Here is a 21,183-nt window from a genome sequence, read left to right as displayed (position 1 = left end):
CCTTGGGCCCTGTCTCTTGGCACCAGACAAGTTATAACTAAACAATCAATAAGAAAGGTCCTGTCCTGGAATGTCCAGGGGTGGCCAGGAAGAGCACGGATTGAGGTGGAGGTGGCTGGGGCCCATAGCGGGGAGTGGGAGGGCTTCGTGCCTGGGAGGACAGGACAAGATAAGAAGACAAGCCAAGAAGGGCTGTGTGAGATAGCCTTGGCATACTCTCACAGTTGGGCCTATGTTTCTGTGGGTTAGTCCATATCCTATTCCCATAGCCGGGCTGTACTCAACCTAGGAGATGCATGCACAGTTTAAATTGGCTGAGACAGCCCAGGTGCCACTCCCAGTGGCTCAGTGCAAATCCTGTTCCAACAGCACTGGCTCAGCCTTCACTGGGGTGACTTAGCCCCAGGCCCTGCTCAGCCACCCTCCCATCACCATCAGCCAAGCCCTCCAATGAGGGAGGCAGGAAGTGTGTGTCTCTCAGGAGCATTGTTGGGTTGCCAGACACCCCTCCTCTGCTCAGCCCACATCCATGGTAGCACCTACCTGTGTGGCCTCTGTGACCTCCAAAATGTTGATGGTTCCCTGAGCCAGCCAGACTCCGGGCCACCAGCAAAATGCAAGCCTGCTCATTGGAATAGGGCCTGTCCCCTCTAATGGGGCCCCCACTTTCCCAATATAGTTGTCTCTGCTTGGAGAAACTAGCCCTAAGTGTGTGAGCATGCAGGGATATCAGGGTTCTGGGCCCAAGGGTCAGCTTGACATGGACTTTGTCCAGAGATTTCGGGGCATTCTCTGAGTATCCATCTCCCCTCTGTTGAATGGGGACATGCACACTCTCCAAGCCCCCCCACCCTGCAAGGGGAGCCATGAGTGGGGAGTGATTTTGTGAGTTCAAGAGGCCTGGGGGTGGGGGACAGGGCTTTTTTCAGCCCACACTGGGTTTGGGCTGCACAGGGACGTGTAGAAGGACAAGAACAGATAAAGGGGTCCTTTCCTGGCTCCTGTCACCCTCTAGGCAGAGGCCAGCCCACTCTGGCCTCCCTTTTCTGATGAAAGCCACAGACCCTCCAGGGAAAATGCACATTCCCACTGAATGTGGCTCTTGATTCAGGAGCAGAGGTGCTCACAAGACCTCAGGGCCGAAGCTGCTCTCCCTCCCTCAGCTTCTGCAGGTCACCCCCACCATGGCTGAGCATCACTGTGTGGGTGCTCACCTCACTCAGCTCAGATGGGGGAGTCCCGCTCGCCCATGGGACTGAGCCCTGGGCCCCAGTGCCCAGCATAGGCATGGGTGAAGAAACAGAAGGAGGGACACCTGGGCAGTCCGGGGTGCCCCCTGAATCCTGCCATGAGCGCAGAGGGGCTAATGGGGCTGTCACCCTTCAATCCTGCTGATCCTCATCCCTTCACATGCTAGAATCAAAAATGGATCCTCTCAGGGGCAGGACCCTGCACCCCTCAGACGGAGTACTGGGCTGGGGTTGCATTCACCCCCTGAGACCAGGGTCCCGGGGCAGGAGGGCAGGCAGTGGCTCCCCTCAGACTGCATCCCGAGAGTGGGCCCCAGTTTCCTCCCAGACCCAGAGATCCTTTGCAGAAATACGGTGACGAAAGAAAACTCCAGGAAGCCTGGGTGACCGTAGACGTCATTTGCCTTTATTTTCTTAACATATAATGAAATTCCAATTCCAAAGAGATGTATATGCAGAGCAGGCAGAAGCAGGGTCCAGGTATTCAGCAGCAGGGACCCCAAGGGGTGCAGATCTGCGCCCTATTCCCCTCCAGCACAACCCTCAGCCCTCCTTGGCCCTGGCCATTGCCTAGGCAGAAACCAAGAAGCTGGAGATGAGAGGAGTGATCTCATGGTCCAGATACCAGCCAGAGACATGGCCTCGGCTGCTAGGCCTGGCCAAATCACGATCTAGCTGTGGGACCTTGGGCCTCCGTTTCCTCATCTGTTTAGTGGGCTATAGGTCCCTGCCAGGGAATGGAGAAGAGTGTGCAGGTGTCATGATGGGTCGGTGACGGTTGAGGCCTCCTGCTCTTAGATGTCTGGGTATGGTGTCTCCGTTTTTGTCACCATTGTGGCTATGGGCCCGTGGGTGCACCTGCTCTGGCCCTGGTGGAATTGAATGGACTGTGTAGGTAGCTGCCCCTGAAACAGACTGGGCTTGAACTGTACTTGGGCTACAGCCGTAGCTCCTCCATCAGCTCAAGGCCGACTCTGCTTCCAGGTAAGTGAGGGGGGAAGGCTGTGGCCTGGGTAACACCGGGAGCCTGTGCAGGTCACCGAGGTGCCCGAAATGCCTCCAACCAGGAACTCAGCAGTAAGAGGGGAATCTGCCTCTCCTCCCCGCTCAGAATCGGCTGGGGGCGTGGTAACCCCCCGAGGGCCCAGCAAGGGTATCTGCTCCCGTGGGCTGAGCCACATCACGGTCATCTGTCCCCAGGCTTGGGGCTTCGGATAACAAACTATCCTTTAATAAGCTCACCCCTGTGTAACAGTGACCGGTTCTACTCTGGCAGGAGGAAGTGGAGAACCGAATAGTGGTCCAGATGATGCAGTGACAGGTGGAAAAGAGCAAGAAAAACTCAGTGAGGAAACGTGGGTGCTCCTCCTTTGACCTCTAAATGACCTTGACTTGGCAGCAGCAGGCCCTGTCCGGTGAAGCCGCTGCAGAGGGAAGCTCCAACGCCTGGGTGTCTGCTGCTCGCTGCTCTGAAACCGGCCCACACGTGAACACATGTTCACATAGGCACAGGTGCAGCTCGGTGCTCGGGGGAGCACCCAGCGCAGCTGGGAGACACAGCACTGGTCCCGACTACACCTTCCAGAACCCACGGTGTGTCTACACTTACAGGATCCCAGAGAGGGACCGCAGGCCCACAGAGCTCTCTCCCTGGCCCTGCCACTTTACAGATGGGGTCACCGAGGCCCCCAGAGAGGGACGATCTCAAGCTCTGGCAGCACATCCGAGGGAGGGCCCTGGAAGCAAGCCAAATGGCAGGGACCAAGCTTGTCACCCCTTGCTTCTAACACGGCCCTTCCTGGGGTCTCTTTCCCTCAAAGCACCCTTGGGGGCAAACTGCATGTTCCCAGGAAAGGGCCATGCCCACCCAGAAGCACGAAACGATGGTCATGGAGCCCCAGGCACCTGCGTCAGGTGAGCTGCTTTGGGATGAGGGGGGCTTTCTGGCACACCTCCTGTCACACTCTGAGAGTGGGTCCCTCTCTTTCACCTCCTCTCTGACTTCAAGGGAGCGGGTGAGTGGGAAGTCTTGGTCTCCAGGAAGCCCCGAGGCCAGGAAACAGAGAAAGAGAAAGAAAGTGACAGAAACAGCCCCAAATCAGGCTTGGCCATGAAAGTCCTGTGAATCTTTGACGAGTGACTTTGGCCAGCGTGTCAGAGTGTCTACAATATGGATTTCACCCCGCCCCCCTCCACCCGCCCCTGCCCCCAGCCCCGGGGATGTGCACCAGGCCCCTCTATTTGGGCTTCATCTCCACCCTGGAGTTGATGTCGTCTCCATCCAGGTCGTACTCCTCCACCTGGCCGCTGGTGCACACTTTCATGCGGTCGGAGAGGTCGCCGCTGCGTGGGGCCAGGATGAAGTCATAGATGAGCACAGCCAGGGCGGCCCCGATGAACGGCCCCACCCAGAAAACCTAAGAGCAGAGCAAACACGCTCAGAGGGCATCCGGCCCAGCCATCGAGGTGCCACCCAAAGCACCCCCGAGTCCCCTTCCCCGCCACCCCGCTGGATAGCTTCTTTCCCACCTGTGTCTGGGACAGAGACAGGCAGTGCTGCACCCCAACATCCTGATTCCAGTGCTCCCCACAACCAGCTCAAGCCAGGCCTGTGGTAGTGGCATCTCCCTGCCTCTGAGGCCCAGCTCAGTGCGCCGGGCATGGTCAGACCAGCCCCTTCTTGAGGGGGCCCCACCCCGCCCAGCTGTGGAAGGCCCAGAGGCTCGTTTGGTCGAAGGGTGGCCTGAAGCAGAAACACCAACAGTGGCAACAGCCAGGCCCATGGAGTGCACGCTCCATGCTGAGCTCAGCTTCCAGGCGGCGAGGCCCTTTGGCCTCCCGGCAGCCTGGGTGGGAGGGAGGTGCCACCGCACCCCCCACGTCACCGCTCGGGAAATAGGCATGGGGAGGGCCAGTAGCCTGCCCAAGGTCATGCTCCGCTGGAAAGTGGCCGAGCCAGGATTTGGGCCTTGCTCTCAGCCATGCTTCTGGGTGACTTGGGGTAGGTCTGAGCTAGGAGGGGGCGCCCAGCCCACCCTGGCCAAGGCACGGCCCCACCGGCCCTTTCGTCTCAGGTCCTGGTGTCCTGATTCCCTGGGCCCTGGCTGCCTCCCAGAGCCTCTGTGATGGGAGATGTCGCTGAGCGGGGTCGGGCACCAAAGCCTCCAGCCCACCTCCGGGGCAGCCCTTCAACCCTTACCCAGTGGTCCCTGAAGTTGTTACTGATCACCGATGAGCCAAAGGAGCGGGCAGGGTTGATGCTGCAGCCGGTGTAGTCGATCTGGAAGGAGAAGGGACGGGTGGGCAGAGGGAGGGAGACAGAGAAACAGACAGAGGGAGAGGAAGAAAGAAAGGGACACAGACGAAAAAGACAGACGGCAATCAGAACCCGAAAGAGAGGCATAGGGACCGAGAAAGATGGGTAGGAGGTCCCTGTGCTTCCCTCTCATGGGCAGAACCTGCCCCCCACAAGGCCCGAAGAGCTGATGCCCTCCCCGTGGAATAAACCCAGTCAGGGGTCCCTTCCACTGTCCATGACAGGGCACCCCACCAGCCCCTGCCTGACCCTGCTCTCTCCACCCCCACCCCCACCTGGGAAGGTCCCCACTCACCGCCAGCAGGTGTCCCAAGGCCACAGAGAGGCCTATGGCAAGGGGGGCCGAGCCCCCGAGGTCGCGACGCCTCCGGTCGGTGGTGGCCAGCACGCACAGCACCAGCTGCAGGGTGGCGATGATCTCAATGCCCAGGCCCTGGCCTGCATTCACGCCAGAGGCCAGCTGCAGGGGACAGGAGAGCGAGGCTCGGTGAGCAGGGCAGGTGGGGACTGTGTCTCAGGGCCTTCAGGGCCCATCACGTCAGCCCCTGGCTTGGCACAGAGGGGGCTGGGCCCTGCCCACATACACACAGCTGGCAGTGGCCATCCGGCCTTGTCCCTTCTCACGCCTATTGAGGAAGCACCAGCTGGGCCCCTGGTACCTGCCTAGACCTTGGGATGCTCTGCCTAGTGACCAGGGAGGCCTGGGGTGAGGTGGGGAGTCTACATCCAGCCACACCCAGGCCATAGCTTGCGGGGATCAAGGCCATAGGCCAAGGGCCCAGGCATGGGAGGCCCAGGCATGGAGGAGATGGTCAGGGACACTCAGGGACAGTCATAGGATAAGAGAAGCAAATGGGTGGGAGGGCCCAGCTGTAGACATTGCTTTTTATCCCAAAAGTCCAAAACACTCTATCCCATCCCTGGCTACATCCAGAACCCCCACAGCTGGGGAAGGTCTCCTCTGTTAGCTGGCCCAGCTCCCTCGGTCCCTCTCTCTTTCATGTCTGTCTCCCCTGTTGCCCCACCTCCATCTCCTTCCCCACCTCTGTCTGTCCCTACCCTGGTCCAGGGTCTCTGTCCCATTTCTTCTTGGCTCTGCCCTCCCTAACTGCCCCCTCCCTCTCCCTCCTGGCCCAGCCCCCTCCCTCCCTCTGGCCACATAGGTCCCGCCACCACCGTTTAGTTGTCACTTGCTCCTGGGCCACTTTTAGTAACATGACTCATGGAAAAGGAAGGGAACGGGAGCTGCCGTGAGGTCATCGGAGCCCTCCCCCTGCAGCTGCACCAGGGAGACCCTTCCCCAGGAGTCCCTCCCCCTCCCCCATGCGGGGGTCTCAGGAGCCAGGTGTGCCCACACAGGGGAGCTGACCCACATCAGCAGAGGCCCACTCAACTCACAAAGATGCCTGGACGTGGCCACAGAGGCTGCCTCCTCCCGGGCAGGGCTGGAGTGTCCAAATGAGCCTGAACTTGAAGTCTCAAGCAGGGTAGGGGAATGTCTCCAAGGCACTGGGGCGTTTTGAAAGATCCTAGGCCGGGGGCACTCCTCCACCCGCCCGAATTCTCTCAGCCCCACACTGAGGGCCTTATGAGAACAATTCTCTTCCCGCCTTTGTCTGCAGCCCTGGGTCATGGGGAAAGTGACTCACATCCCTGCCCCTGCGCCACAGCCCCAGCTCCGGGCCAACCCCAGAGCCGCGACCTCAGCCCAGCCAGCCCGCGGGGCAATGCCGAGACCACGGCCCTTGCCTTCGCCGGTCCTCAGTTTCCCCAAGTATAAAACAGATCAAAGGCAAGGGGGCTGTCTTGGGCCATTTGGAAAGGGCTGCAGGGGCAGGAGGATCAGGAGAGTTGCGGATTTGTCCTGGTTCTGGTTCTGGTTCTTTTGCTCTTACCCCGGGACGGGGGACAGGCAGGAGGGGAGGGGCCTTGCTGCACAGGGGCGTGGGGATGGGCGTGAGGCCTGCCTGGCGCCGAAACAGGCTCCACGGATGTCAGGCTGGCGAGGCAGGGCCGCTTGCACCGATGCCCATCACACTCACACTCACACTCACACTCACACTCACACTCACACTCACACCTGCCGCTACCCTCGTGTCTGAGCGCTCGGGAAGCTCTGGGCCCCTTCTCCTGCCTCCGCTCTCCAGGGCCCATCTAATTGTAAGCTGGCCGGAGGCCTGAAACCAGCCCTGCCACACTGATTAATGGAGCCGTTGCTCTAAGTGGCTCCTGCCTCACACTCCCAGCCCCACCCGCCCCTCTCACAGATGCGGCCGGGATGAGCTCATCTCCTCCCCTGGTTCTTAACTAGGTCTGGGCATCCCAGCACCTGCTCTCTCCAGAGGCACCACTTTTCAAGCAAAGCCAGCAGGGACTGGTGCCATGGCCAGCGCTCTGGGTCCACAGGAATGGGCCACCTGCCCTGGGATCTTCAGGATGTCCCTTCCCGACTGCCCAGGCCCTTTAGAACCTGACTGCCCAGAACCACATGCGTCGGTAACCTTCCTCTCCCAAAACCCATTACCACCACCACCACCAGGAAGCCTCCTGATTGCTTCACTGTCTACTGACCACTTCTCCTTCGACTGCCAATGCAGTTGTGTTACTTACATCTGGAAAAACTTGATAATTCAGAATTGGAAGGGGTAGTTAAAGGTCTGTTGAAACTTGATATCCAGGAAAGAGCATATAAAAATTCAAAACATATGTTACTCTTTATAACACATTAAGTTGAAAACAATTCAAAGTAGGGCCAACCCCAGTTGTGGTCACTTGTTATTAAATATATATATATGTTTGCATACCCCCAGGTCGTTTTGCCCAGCCTAGGTCTGAGAGTTCACTGATTAAGGCCGCCAAAAAAAGTCACCATCAGTTTTGTGAATGCAAATATAAACAACAGAATAATCCACACATTCCACGCGGAGCCCCTGAAAGATGCGAGCTTGCATGCCAAGCCCACCGAAGCCACCTCTCAAGGTGCATTCAGTCCTCTCCCAGCTCCAAGAAGTCTTCCCAGGTCCCCGGCTGGACTTGGCTTCTGCGGTTACCCTGTGCCCTCACTGAACTGACCTCCTGCCTCCTGTGGGGTGCTCCACCTCCCTGGCGAGAGCTCAGTGAGGACAGGGCAGGGAGATCTTTCCATCTCCCTGCCCGGACCTTGGAGGGGACATTTGCTGTGTGGTCACATAAGTGATGGAGGATGCTAATTATCTAGAGCTGCCCCCTCTCTGAAGGCAGCCTGGATCCAGGGAAGCTCTCTGACCCCAAGGATAGTTTGTTTTCTAGCTGGGGGACCACAGGCCAGTCTTAGTCTTTGTGGTCCTTGCAGGGCAGCCGGTGCAAGGGCTCTGTGAGGTGGTGGGTGGGGAAACTGAGGCTCAGGGAGGAGACAGCAAAGCCAGGATCCTTGTCCTGGGGTCTGTGCCTTCCACACTCACAGGCCAAGGTGCTGGCTACCCACAGGCCCAGCCAAGGGACCTGGCTGTTTCCAGCATGAGCTGGGGAGCCGGCAGAAGATGGCTCTTCAGCTGCCAGTGTGTCCTGGCTCCAGAGTGGCACAGGGCTGACCTCTCCAGGCAACAAGCCTCAAACCCTCTCTGCTGCCATGGTCAACCCATGCACCAAGAGGTCGCCAGTTCGATTCCCAGTCAGGGCACATGCCCCGACTGTGGACTCGATCCCCAGTGGGGGGCATGCAGGAGGCAGCCCATCAATGTTTCTCTCATTGATGTTTCTCTCTCTCCCTCTCCCTTCCTGTCTCTCTAAAAATCAATAAAAACATATTTTTCAAAAAAGAATAGGGGATGGGAGACAACAAGGCTGCCCCGCATACCCACTGCCTCCAAGACTCAGGACTCACAGTGGGGGGCCTCAGAGGGCCCTTGTGTGGCCCCTCCATGGGCATTCATGTGTGCATGTGCTTGATTTAAGGAAAACACCTAAAACCCTGCACATGCAAATTTGAGAATATACACTTTTTCAGCCCACACGGGGCATTCAGACAAGCTGGCTGTGCACTGGCCCATGTGTCAGTTGATTCTGGGAACCCCCAACCCCACAGGGTCCCGGCTCTCACTGAGGTGGGCTGGGTGTGCGGGGGTGTGGGGGTGTCTCTGTGTAGCATGTGGCCCTGAACAACGACCATGCTGTGTGTCTGACGGCATTTCTGATTGTGTCCGTGTGTCGCACACCCACACAAAGGTGCCACTGCTGGCCGGGGAGTGGGGAGGAGACGGGAAGGAGGCCCCTCAAGTGAGAGAGAGAGCAGGTCTCAAAAGGCCCTTTATTTGCTCGCAGAAGCCATTTCTTCTTCCTGACAAGAAACAATACACAAAGCAATGGCTTCCTCCTGCCTCCCTCCCTCCTTTCCTTACTCGGGCAGCCCCTGCCCTGCCGCCAGGGAGAGGAAGAGGCTCCTGTGAGGAGTCCCTGCCCCACCCTCCTGGGTCCCGAGGCCTGAGTGGAGCCCCCAGACTTGAGAATTGCCCCACACCTGCATGTGTGTGCCTCTGTGCTAAGTACCGGTGTGGGGGTGTGTGTGTGTGCGTGCGTGTGTGTGTGTGTGTGTGTGTGTGTGTTGGTGCAGCTTAAGCTTGTCCACTTGGGACAATGGGAGCCTTGGCTCTGATTCTAGCCCAGAGAGCTTCCAGGATCCCTCCCTTTCTGACGTGGACCCCTGCCTCCAAGACCCTCGGTCATCCTCCTGGCCAGGACCCAGAAACAGCCCAGCACAGCAGAAGGCCTGCTACAGGACCTCCCGCTGACCTGCTGAGCCGCACGGCCAGGCGCCCCGGAGCGGCCAACTGTCAGGCAGATTCTACGTGCACACCCCCAATGAAGGGAGCTTGCTAGCTCAGAGGCAGCCTCTTCCCAGTTAAAATGCCTTCCTTACTCTGAGCAGACGGTGGATGTCAGGCACTCAAGGGAACCGCTCTTTTTTCAGGCTCTTCTACCATCTTTTGAGTTGGGGGTCTCAGTCTCGGGGTGTGCTCACCCCACTGGGCAGCCCTGTGGGTAAGGAGGCCCTCTGGTCCCTGGGGAGAGGCCCTGGCTGAGGGGACCCTGGCCGGGACATTTTTCTGCCTATACCCACAGGTGTGTAGGCTCAGCCCCCCCATTGGCTCTTCCACAGGACAGGGACCAGCACCCCCAGGGAGGCTCTGCCTATAAGGATGGGGGATTCCTGTGCCCGCATGAAAAGTTTCCCAAGCCAATCCCCAAGGCACAGTCAGGGGGCACATTTGGGCTGCCTGGGGAGAGCCCCACTGGGTGGGGCCCTAGAGAAAGCAGGGAGCAGGATCTGGGCCCGAGCTCAGGTTGGGGAGGCCTGAGGTGGCAGAGGGGCACTGTGGCCTGGGGAGGGAGGCGATTCGAGTCCCTTAGGTGGAGGCACTCCCTCAGAGCGTCACCCCTTCCAGTGCGGGTTCCCCAAGGCGAGCCCTGGTTAGGGCCAGAATTGAGGCAGGCAATGAGGGGCCAGCGGGGCTGCTCTGAGGGCTCTCAGGGGGGTAAACAGCCTCTGAAGTTTCCGTGGGGAGGGAAGTCTCCACCACAAAGGGCCTGCCTCTCTTTGTGCCCTCCCCCTCATCTGGTCCTGGCTGGAAACAGTAATTATAGGTCCCATCTGTGGCACCACCAGCCAGCCCCAGCCCCCTCCCTGAGCAGGCCTGGCTGGACAGGGTTTAGAAAAGTTTTGTTTCCCTTTCCCTGGCCCACCCCAAACTCTGGAGGAGGCAGGTATGTTCCCCAACCCTGGAAAAAGTGGTGGCACCGGGGCCTCTCACTCTGTGGTTGGGGAAACTAAGGCCCAGGAAACCAGGGAAGGGGCAAGTTTAGGGCTGAAGTCAGGCCCAGAATTGGCAGCGCTAAGAGAGACCCCCCCAAAGAGGGGAGGTTTGTGCTCTGTCTGAGCCCCCTAAGGAGTTGACATCACAGGCTGTGGGATGGCCAGGAATCTAGCCCCTCTAGAACAGTGAGACACTGGCCTGAATCCTGACCACTAGCCATCCTTGAGAGCCCTAGCCTCCCACCGTGACCCCAGGCTGGCCATCACCTCCCGCTGACCCCTAGCCTGTGCCCGAAAGCCCTTCCCTAGCAGGGTCTCCTCATTCAGGCTCATGTGGCACCTCCGCCCTGAAGCCTTCCTGACCTGACCCTCCCCGTAAGGTCAGAAGTTCCCTGGCTGCCCTGCCACCTCTTATCACACCTGCCTCCTGCCTCATATCATGGGCAGCTGTGCACGGGGCTTATCTCGCCCAGACCGTGGGCTTCCCTGGGGCAGGGAACCAACTGACTCAGCCAGCACTGAGCCTGCAGCAGTCCTGGCCCTGTGTACAGAGAGCTCAGGTGAGAGAGCTGGAGAGTGGAAGAGCGGAGCCAGAATGGTCAGGACTTCTGGGTGCACGAACAAGCATCTTCCACATCCCAGAGCCCAGCCACGCCTTGCTACGTCCCTAATTCACAGACAGGAACCAGGACCTTAAGGGCCAGGTCGCATGCTTAAAGTCACACAGGGTAACAGTGGCTGAGCTCTGGCAGGAGCAAGCCCGGGCACCAACCCCTGCCCTGAGCCTCTCACCTTGGCTGAAGCTGGGGTTTGATTCTTAGAACCAGCCGGGAATCCTGCAGGTTGGACAGAGGCCCGTGGCATCTCCAGGGCGTATCCTGAGCCCTGACTCAGTGGAGAGAACGTTCTCCCCACCATGTCCCCGGGGGACACCCCTGACTCACTCCAACCACTTCCTGCCACTTCTTTCCCTGTTTTCCTTGTAAATCTCCATGTCAACGACTGGCTCCACCCGGCCTTGGGTCAGGGTGGGGCCCGGGGCCCAAGGGGAGCCTCCCGGAGGGTCTGCAGGAAAGAGTAAGCCCCCTGCTGGGTAAATTGGTCTCTGACCCTCTTGAGGCATTGAGGCCATCCCCCAGGTCCCATCAGGGCCTGGGTCCAGTGTGTGAAAGCATCCTTTGTTGGGTGGGAGACACTTTCTCTGTTTCTATCATGTGGACGGATGGGGCGGTGCCTGGGCCCCCACCACCATGCTCGTACATTTGTGTCCAGCACGACCCCTCTCAGGCCTCTTAGCCGAACCTCTGGGAAGGGTGATAAACTCCAGCCCACAAAGCGAGCTTGCAGGGAGTATGGGTGTGGCCAAGAGCTATCAAGACACCTAGGTTCCCTCGTGGAGCCTCAGAGTCCTGGGCTCCAAGAAGACACAGCAAGTTAGCAGCAGATAGGACCTGCCCCCCAGCACAGGGCTGGCCCTGAGCTAGGCTGCCGCTTTCTCCTCCCTGACTGCAACCTGCCCAGCCCAGTTATTGGGGTGACTCTGGAAAGTGGAGGCCAGAGAGGGAAAGAGACACCGGAGCAGGGCATGGCCTGATCAGGATGGCACAGAGCTGCCGCCCTCCCGGCATCTGCCTGGGACGCCCGTGTCGGAGGGGACCAAGCCCACCAACAGAGGCTTGTCCTGCCTGTCCCTGGAAAAAAAGGGTTAAGGGGGGACCGGAAAGCCTGGGGAGACATAGCTCGTCCCCTCTGAGGACTGTTTCCCCAGTCCATCCTGCCCGCTGAGCTCCACTGTGCACCTGCCCCTGCCCAGAGGGCACACCCTGAGGTCACCTGGGTCTGCCCCGGTCACACTGGCACTGGAGAGAAGGGGCCCGGAGGGCCTTGGCCCTTACACCAGCGTGGCCACGTCTTCGCTGACTAGAGTCTAAACTCCAGCCCACAGGGCTAATCTTTAACTTTGGGCTGCACAGCGTTTGGCTCCGCAGCGGGCTGGCTGAGGTGTCACAGTGACACGAGAAGCGCTAATGCCTCGGTGGCAGGGCCATGCTAGCTGCCCTTTCCAGGGACCTTACCAAGCCGGGATCTGAACTTTGGCTGGGAAGCCAGAGGACAGTCACTATAATCACCCCCTGCCATCTCCCTTACTCTTCCCACGCCCGCCTGCCCTGCCCAGGGCCCCGCCAGCTTCCTTTCTCCAGATCCGATCCCTCCTCGCTCCTCCCTGGCCTCTCGGCCTCCCTGGGAGAGCACCCCAACCCAGGTGCTCCAGGACATCCTTCAAGCCTTAGTCAGCCTCTCAGGCCAAATCTCCCCTGCTGTGGCCCAAGCCCGGTCTGAGTATGCACTTGGCTCCGGGTCTGGAAAAGCCCAGGTCTGCGACAGCAGGCAGCGGCAGCCAAAGGCCAATTAGCTGTGCTAAGCGGCCCACGAGGAATTCTTTTCAGCGGCTGCCACCCAGTTGCCAACATCTGCTTATCATTAGTGCCCCAGCCTAGGCCCCACTCAAGCCAGGAGCGGTAGGCACCACAGGGACACCCTCGCCCCCACCCAGGCTCACGCGGCAGCACTAACACTCTCAAAGACATGCTTGTAGAAACAGACACCCACGGGCGCTCACAGTTTACGCGAACTCGAGACCCACGCCGGCACCCACGTGTATCACCCGTTTACACACAGGCACACAGCCACACCTCTCAGTGCCCAGCGACAGAGCGGAGCACAGACAGGAGGCAAGATGTCCCAGCCCTGGCCGCCCTGCAGTCCAGGAAAACCACCTGCAAACAGCCCAGGAAGGATTTTCTACCCCCACTCTGTCCGATTACTGGCGCCGGAGGAGCGGAAGGGGATTTCCCTGAAGGCAGTTTGTTTGCAGACCCGTGTGAATGTGGGGCTCCCTGGAGGTCAGTGGGGCCCCCACATAAGTCCTGCCCACACACCTGCAGACCTGGCTGCCAGGCATCTGGTTCGGGGAGGCTGGGGGCAGGGGCAGAGTTTCCCCGGGGTCCAGGCTGCAGGAGGAGGGAGCTGGCTGCACAGGCAGGGCTGAGGGGGGCCAGAAACGACAGGCGAGAGGTGAGGAACTGCTGGCCCAAGCATTAGCTGCCTCCAGGGCTTAGTCCCCACAATAGATGCCCTCAGGGGACGTTGGCAAGACTGTTTTTCTCTAGGCCTCAGCTTCCCACAGTGCCTGGCAGGAAACAGGCTCTGGGCTGCATGTGGAGCTGAGTTCCAGCCCCCACTCTGCATGACCTCCAGCAACCCCTCGTCCTCTCTGTCCCTTAGTGTCCCCATCTGCACAATGGGTGGAGGACGAGACTGGTGCCATGCCAGCACCCTACTCACCCCATTGCTGCCCAGTGAGTTGTTGGGCAGGGAAGAGGTGATGCCCGAGAGGATGGCGGTGGCGACGATGGCCCCCACACACTGGGCGATGATGTACAGGACAGCCCGAAGGACGCTGATCTGGCAGCTGAGCAGCAGCCCCAGGGTGACGGCCGGGTTGAGGTGGGCACCGCTGATGTGGCCCACGCTCTGGGCCATCGTGGCGATGCTCAGACCAAAGGCCAGCGACACCTTCACATTGTCCTGAGTTGCACCTGACGTTTGGTTGTTCTTCACGGGGAAATTGAAGCCCAGGGCAGAGCCGATGCTGATGACAATGAAGAGGATCATGGCCAGGAACTCGGCCACCACCGCCCTCCAGAAGAGCTTCTTCTTGAACTCACTGGCCATGCTGGCAGGGGGCTTGGCTGGAGACCGCTGCCTGGTGCTCGACTCCCTCTGAGAGCTGAGCCACAGCCCGGGCTGGGCCTATTTATAGGGCCCCCCGGGGGGGGGGGGGGGAGGCGAGGAGGGGGAGCACAAAGGGAGGAAGGCCTCTCCTTGCTCCTGGCCCGCCCCACACCGCACGGGCCTCCTCTCCGCAATGGATGCAGACACAGCTCTGCTGTTGGCCTGCCAACTTTTTTCCCTTCCTCCTCTCACCCCTCCCTCCCTCCCTCCCTCCACCCTCGCCCTGCCCAGCCTGAGGAGGCAGGCAGAAGGCTGCCACTGCTCTAATAGGCTTTGGGAAATTCCTCCAAGTTGGCCCCACTCAGGGGGCCAGAGAAAGCCAGGTGTCCCCGCCCTGTGTACATAGCTTAGGGGGTGCCCGAGGCCAGAATGGGGCACTTCAGATGGGGTGGGGTGGGCAGGCTGGCCTCTGTGGGTGGACATTGCCCTCCCTGGGGGCGGGCACCATGACTGCTGGCCTGGCATCTCCATCCCACCCCAGACTGGCATTAGTCTGGAGTCCACAGGTCCAGGGATCCGGAGGGGCAGTCGGGGCCTCCTGCACTCCAGTCCCAGCCTGGCCACTGGATGCCACCTCAGGGATGTCCCAGAGCCTCCCTGCACACTGGCCGGTCTCAGCTGATGGGGGCACTGAGGCATCAGAGTCTCAGAGAGCTGGTCTGTGGACCACCCTGCACTCTGTGGCCAAGGGCAGGCTGAGGTGAGGGTGTGGCAGCCCCAACGCTAAGACGCTTCAAGCTTTCAGAGCATTGGAATCAGTGATTTGGGGGCAGAACCACCGGGGAGGCAGAGGCATGGCAGCCCAGCCTGGAGACTGGCTGGCCGAGAGGGAAAGGAGAGAGACGGGAGAGTGAGAGAGGAAGGACAGACAGACCGGGAAGGGAAAGGGAGAGAGGACACAGACCAGCAGAGAGGAAGACAGACTAAGAGGGAAGTAGAGTCACCACAAGAATGTAAGTGAACGAGACAGGCCCCCAGGCAGGGCCAGTGACACAGGCCAGGGCTGAGAAAGAGACGAAGAGTGTGCACAGAGGTTGAGACCTGCTGAAAGAGGGGAGACCCAGCTGGACCTAGAGACCAGAAGCAAAAAGAGGAAGATGGGTAAGGAGTGGGAGGTGGGGGGAGGAACCAGACAAGCTCCCCCTCCCTACCCCCAGCAGAGGGGGGGAAGAAGGGATGCAGGCCTCACAGTCCAGCCTGTGATCTGTGCGTCCCCAAGCAGAGGCCCAGCGGCAGCTGAAGAACTGCGCAAACATGTGGATTCCTGGGCCCCGAGGCTGGGGGGAAACTCACGGCCCAGTCTACCTGCCTGCGGCCCATGAGTGTGCAGAAGGAGCCTGGCAGAGCCCGAGCAGTGAGGCAGGCCCAGGAGAGAGGGGCCCTCCTTGGCCTTCCCCTCCTGCCTCCTGCCTCCTGCTTGCCCCACCACAACCCTACGTGGGAGTGTTGGCTTCTCCCCATTTTATGGGTGGGAAACTGAGGCCCAGTGAGGGGAAGGACTTTCCTAGTTCTACATGTGGCAGGGGCGGGGCAGGGCACAGATGAGCCTGGAGTCTTGTGCTTCCTGTCCAGGGGCCATCTGCAGAGATGACACCAGGCACCTTCCCTGGCCACCCTCCTGCCCAGCCACAGCACAAACCAGGGCCATCCTGGCCCCAGCGATAAGCCACCAGGGGTCAGCCTGGTGTTTGCTGGGAGGAGGCCCGCTAGGGGTGGAGGTGGGGGGAGCGTGGTCTACCCACGTACACCTAAGTGCCTGTAAGTACAGGATGGAGTGGACACAAGGCTAGAGTCAGCATAGTGGCTGGCGGGTCCTGCCTGCTCAGAGACCCAGCAGCCAAGGCCCAAGGTACTCTGTGCCTGATTAACCATCCAAGACTGGGGGGGAGGGGGGGGCGGAGCCAGCCCACTGGGCCAATTCCAGAACCTCCCCCACATCCGTTGCTCTGGGCAGCATGGACTCAGCTTTCCCCAGCCCCAGTGGCTCTCTCTCCCTTGGCCCCTCATCTCAGGGCTCCTTCCTCAGGCCTGAGATCCCCCCATACCCAGGCTTTGGAGGATGGCCCTATTTCCCCCCCAGACCAGGCTCCAGGGACAGGGCTGGGGGCCCCTCAGCCAGGGTGTTCTGGAGCAGGGCAGGAGATGGGAGACCAGGGGTCCCATGGTAGGCAAAGCACTTTTGCACAGGCCAATTAGGCACCCACCAGTCTCAAGGTGATAAATAAGGTCCTCAGGGCATCCCCCTGGCCACGCCCTGCATCTCCCACCCTCTTCCCCATGCCAGCAGGGTTTCCACTTAAGTGCCACCATTACACTCCATGCCTTTGGACGAAGGCATTCACATCTCCAGAAAGTGCCATCAGCTTACAGGCATTTCCAGCATAGAGCCCACCTCATTCACCCACCATCTCCCATAATGTAAAGGGGCCTCTGTTGCCAGGACCTGACTATTTCAATGGGAAAGGAGGAAGGTCCCCTACTGGGGCCTCAGACCCAGGAAGGCCCCAAGTCCCTCCACTGCCTTCTCTCTGGTCTGCCACAAATCTGGGCCAACCAGGAAGGAAGCAGCTTCTAGCTGATGGCCCATCTTCACCACAATCCTGGGAAGCTCAGATGTCAAGTGATTTGCCAATGAATGGCAGTGCTGGCACTAGAACTCAGGACCCCTGATTCCCAAAGCCCAAGTCTGGTTCTCTGCCTGCCTGTCAGGTAGGGCCCTGATGGGCATGGTTACCAGGTGAATCCCCAGGAACAGGTACACGGGCTGGGGAATCCAGGCCCCAGAGGTGCCAAGATGGGTGAGGAGTGACAGTGAGGAAACCTCTTCAACTTTCCTGAATAATTAGGGTGCAGTCGTGGGGGTGGATGGAGAAGGAGCACGGGGTTAAGAAGGGCACACAGAGAAGCTGGGAGAGGCCAGAGTCACCCCTGCAGACCCACTGGCCTGGGAGCTGGGGCTCCAGGCAGGGCCGGGCCTCCACCCCAGCTCCGCCCCGGCAGGCTCTGTGCCCCTCCCATGGACAATGGCACAGGCCCAGCCTCGAGAGCCTGTGGGCCTTAGTCAGGCTAAATAAGGGGGGGACTGCCCCCCACCCCAGCTTCTGAGCCCTGGGTGGAGCTTGAGGGCACCGTCTGGCCGTGCCAGAGCAATGCTCTCAACAAACGCTTTTCCAGATGTGCCTTATTCCTGATGTGCCCGGCAGGACCCAGATTCTTGTCACAGCTGGCTGTTCCCACGACAGCCTGGCCTCTGTCCTGTCCCCACCGGGACCCAGTGGGAGAACCTCAGGCTTTGTCCAGAGGTGGTGCATGAGCCTCAGATGCCTGCTGGCTAAGGATCTGGACCTCAGGCTCTGTGGGGAGGAGACGCCCATGGGTGTGGTGAGGTTGTCACTCTCTTAGCCAGAAGCTTCTGTGGCTCGAAAGGCAGAGGGGCAAAGGGGCATGGAGCCTCCCTTCGGGGGCCAGGCAGGGATTGCCCATCACAGGCTGGGCTACAGGAAACAGTGACGTCACCACCTCCAGGAGGCCCACCAGGAAGATGGTGTTTGGGGCAAGAGGGAACTCAGCTGACTGGTAGGATCATTCAGGCACTATCAGCTCACCAGCAGATTGGATGAGTTTTCCAGAATCACGCAGGCTTTCCTGAATGGAGGTGGAGATAGAGGGTAAGCAAACAGGACAAAGCCCCTGGGGGTCCTGGAAAGGCTGTGAGAACCAGAAGACACCCCTTCCAGACAAGCCCTCTGCCACCTCCCAGCTCTGCCCCTCCACAGGGAGCTCATGGCCATCTCTCCCCGACTTTAATCTTGGACCTGTGGGCCCTGTTTCTGAGCCACTCAGAAGGGGCCTGTCTCCCTCCCAGACTCTATAGGAGGCATGGGTCCAAATGGGCCTTTAGCACCAGTGTGGACCCAGCCTTCCCATGAGGCATGGCCATCCCCTCCCAGGGGAGCAGCGGAGGGACCCAGGCCCAGAGCACAGAGACCAAGAAGGACACAGGGTGTCCCCTCACACTCCTCAGCCCAGCCCTCCAGCTGTCCACTCGCCACCCTGGATGGCACTCACTGCTACCTCTTTCCGACTCCAGACAAGGGCCCAGTTCCCGTGCCACCAGGCTTACTGCACCTGGGTGTTGGTGTGCACATCCCTCCTCCTTCCTACCTGCTCCAGGCCCCCTGGTCCCCTCCTCCACGGCAGCACCCACAGTTACGAGCATGAGCTCACCCAGCCTGGGCTGCCCCCTCATGGCCCCACAGGGTAAGGCTGTGCCCCCAGCAGCGCGGATCACAGCGCTGGGCGTGGGGAGGAGTGAATCCGGGAAGCATCTGCTCTCTATCTGACCCCCCCAAGGGCATGGCACCCACCTCTTAAAGCATGTGAATTCCTCCCTGTCTGACAGATAACTCCTGGCCATGCAGGCGTCACACGATCCCCCTTAAATCAAAACCGGATTTAGTGGGCCACCAGGGATTCACCAGGCAAGGAACAATTTAGGGATTTTCTAAGCTACTGCCTCCCATTCACTTCTCCTGCGCCCTCACCCCCAGCCCTGCTGCCCTGAGCAATGTCGAGGCTTATCGGGGGGACACAGGGGAGGGACAATATCCAACCTACTTCTGGAAAACAGGATTTTCTATTCTGATGTTTTGCCAACTCTCCAGAAATTGCCCCCCACTTGATGCCACAGAAGAGAGTGGGGGAGACCGGACAGGAAAAGGTGCCCCCAGCCCAGCTCGCATCTACGAGAACACAGAGAGGCGACAGCCAGGCTGGGCTCCCAGCCCTGAATGAGGGCACTGTGAGCACAGGGCTGCCCCATCCCACCCCCCCTCTGCTTGGACAGAGGTCCTCCAAGGGGGGGTGAGGTCACGGTTTCCCAGCCCTGCCCCGCGGCGAGGAGGATGCTGGGCCAGGAAGGCGGCATTCCTCAGTTCCAGAAAGGCCTGGTGGTGGCATCTGCATAGGGCTGCCAGCCACACCCTTGGGGGCCAGGGTGGGCTGGGTGGGGACAATCTCTGTTTTGCAGATCCCTGGAAGGGAAGTCGTCATGTGTGTGATTTTGGATCATTTTCACACACACACACACACACACACACACACACACACACACACACACACGGCACTTCCCCTGCCCCCACCTGGCTGCCACATAGCTGCTCGCTCTAACTCTCCAAGCCCCCGGCCCCTCCTGCCCTAGGCTCTCAAACCTCTCCTGTCTTTGCCTTGTTAGATCATAAAACACCACACTTGGAGAAAGGGGCAGATAGCATTGAATCTGATGTCCTCATTTTGCTCATAGGGAAACTGAGGTTCCAAAAGTGAGGTGACACGCCTGGGGTCCTTTAGTGGGTCAAGGCAGAGGCAGGGCTGGGATCCAGGTCTCCTGGTCCCCCCCGAGGCTGAGTCTGCTGGCCACACTCAGTCTCTCCTGGCTCTGTTCTCTGATGACAACAGGCCACCTCCTTCTTAGACTCCAGCAAGGACTCAGCAAAGGGCCCTCCTTGACCCAGAAGCAAGAGGCCTCAGACAGCCACAAAGCACCCATGAGGGAGCCTGCCTTCTACTCCCCTAGGTCCCCCAAACCTGACCTGTGCAGAGGCACCTCAATCCCCAGCAACACTGCAGTCCCCTCGCATCCACTCTGTGGCTCCTAGAGTTCTCCTCATCTTCTGAGGTTCCGTGCCCCTGTCCCAGCCCACTCCTCAGAATGGCCCATATTCCCAGAGGGAGTGTCAGGTGTTCACAGCAAGTCCTGCAGGTGGGGACTCTAGGCTCCCTCTCCTCCTGCTCCAGCCCCTCTCCTGAATGCCCTGTGCCATCTGGCCACCAGGCCTCGCCGCCCTCTGTGGGCCTCACGGCCTCTGCCGTTCTTACTGCATCTTTCTCAGCTCTGGCTCCTCTGAAGAAGGCCTGTGGCTGCTGGCCCCTGTTCCGGCCACACCTCGGTCCCATCACCCGTGCTGGGTTGGCCTTGCCTCCTCCGGGCCTTGCTGTTGGGACCAGCTAGGTGCTTCCCAGGGCTTTTCCCATGGGAACAGGTGCCCACCTGGTGCAGCCTCCCGCTCCCGCCCGGGCTCTACAGCAGGACTGCCGGGTGATGCCGCGAGTACCAGGGCTTTGGGGAAGTCCCTCCTTGATGGTTAGTGGCTGTTTCCACAGCTCACCTCCAGGATTAAAATACTCGTGCTAATACCAACCCAGGTGTGAAATTCAGTTCTTAGTATTGTTTTGTGGAGGAAGAAGCCACAACAGCAAAATGAAAGTTGTAATGTGGTTGTGACCACCACAGCCACCACCGCCACTGTGGTGGCCTGATGGCAGTGCACGGGACGGCTAGAGATGGGCACACTCCAGCCGTGCTCACTGACCCTCCGGCATGGAAAGTGCACTCCTGGGCTGAGTTGTATCCCCAGCCCTCTCTCCCTGACGACGAGTCCTCCATCCCTCTGACCTGCCCCCACCAAGTCACACTTGGCCAGGGCACCACAATATAGGCCTGGTTGTCCCTTCCTCCTCCCCGACACTGCATGGGCTTGCAGGCATGCAAGCACACATACACACATACACACATAGCACATGCTTGCACACACATACACATGGGCATGGATAGTACCATTATATACATGCAATGCATATACACTGGTTGCCTGTACAGCACATCATTGCATGTGTGCACATGTAGGCCACGTGCAAACACATGTACATGCCTGTACACATGCAAGTGCACACACATCCTCACATGTACACATGCATGCAAGCACACAGTAAACACATGCATCATGGCCGTGAACCCTGGCACCTCCTAAACCCTCTGTCACGTACACTGTAGCCTCTGCTGCCAGTATCCTGAGCCTGGGTCCTCTGCATGGTCTCTGTGGCATATAATCCAGGGCCTCTCTCATCTCATCCCATCTCATCCCATCTCATCTCATCTCATCTCATCTCATCTCATCTCATCTCATCTCATCTCATCTCATCACGGAGCTGAATTTAAATGGGGATGGCAGGAGCTGTGCACAAGAGTTATGCAG

The 21,183-nt window shown here is 59.6% G+C and overlaps 1 protein-coding gene across 1 annotated transcript; it reads right to left on the bottom strand.

Moving 5' to 3' along the window:
* Positions 1-1,634: 1,634 nt before the first annotated feature.
* On the bottom strand, positions 1,635-14,493 carry AQP1 (aquaporin 1 (Colton blood group)). Its single transcript, XM_081148018.1, has 4 exons — positions 13,700-14,493; positions 4,862-5,026; positions 4,450-4,530; positions 1,635-3,667 (listed from the first exon to the last, which is right to left on the bottom strand). Exons 1-4 carry the CDS (start codon positions 14,087-14,089, stop codon positions 3,488-3,490), a joined length of 816 nt encoding a protein of 271 aa, XP_081004144.1. The 5' UTR covers positions 14,090-14,493; the 3' UTR covers positions 1,635-3,487.
* Positions 14,494-21,183: the final 6,690 nt, after the last annotated feature.

The sequence above is a fragment of the Miniopterus schreibersii genome (genome assembly GCF_964146895.1).
Source record: "Miniopterus schreibersii genome assembly, chromosome: 9".
NCBI classification, from domain to species: domain Eukaryota; kingdom Metazoa; phylum Chordata; class Mammalia; order Chiroptera; family Miniopteridae; genus Miniopterus; species Miniopterus schreibersii.
This window is presented reverse-complemented; position numbering and strand designations above follow the sequence as displayed.

Bases quoted from the DNA above. Each gene is read 5' to 3' on its own strand.
- AQP1 (XM_081148018.1), bottom strand. From the start codon at position 14,089: ATGGCCAGTGAGTTCAAGAAGAAGCTCTTCTGGAGGGCGGTGGTGGCC. The intron at 5,027-13,699 runs GTGAGTAGGGTG...TGTCCCCTGCAG, and splicing joins ACTCACTGGGCAGCAATGGG to CTGGCCTCTGGCGTGAATGC. The intron at 3,668-4,449 runs GTAAGGGTTGAA...CTCTGCTCTTAG, and splicing joins ACAACTTCAGGGACCACTGG to GTTTTCTGGGTGGGGCCGTT.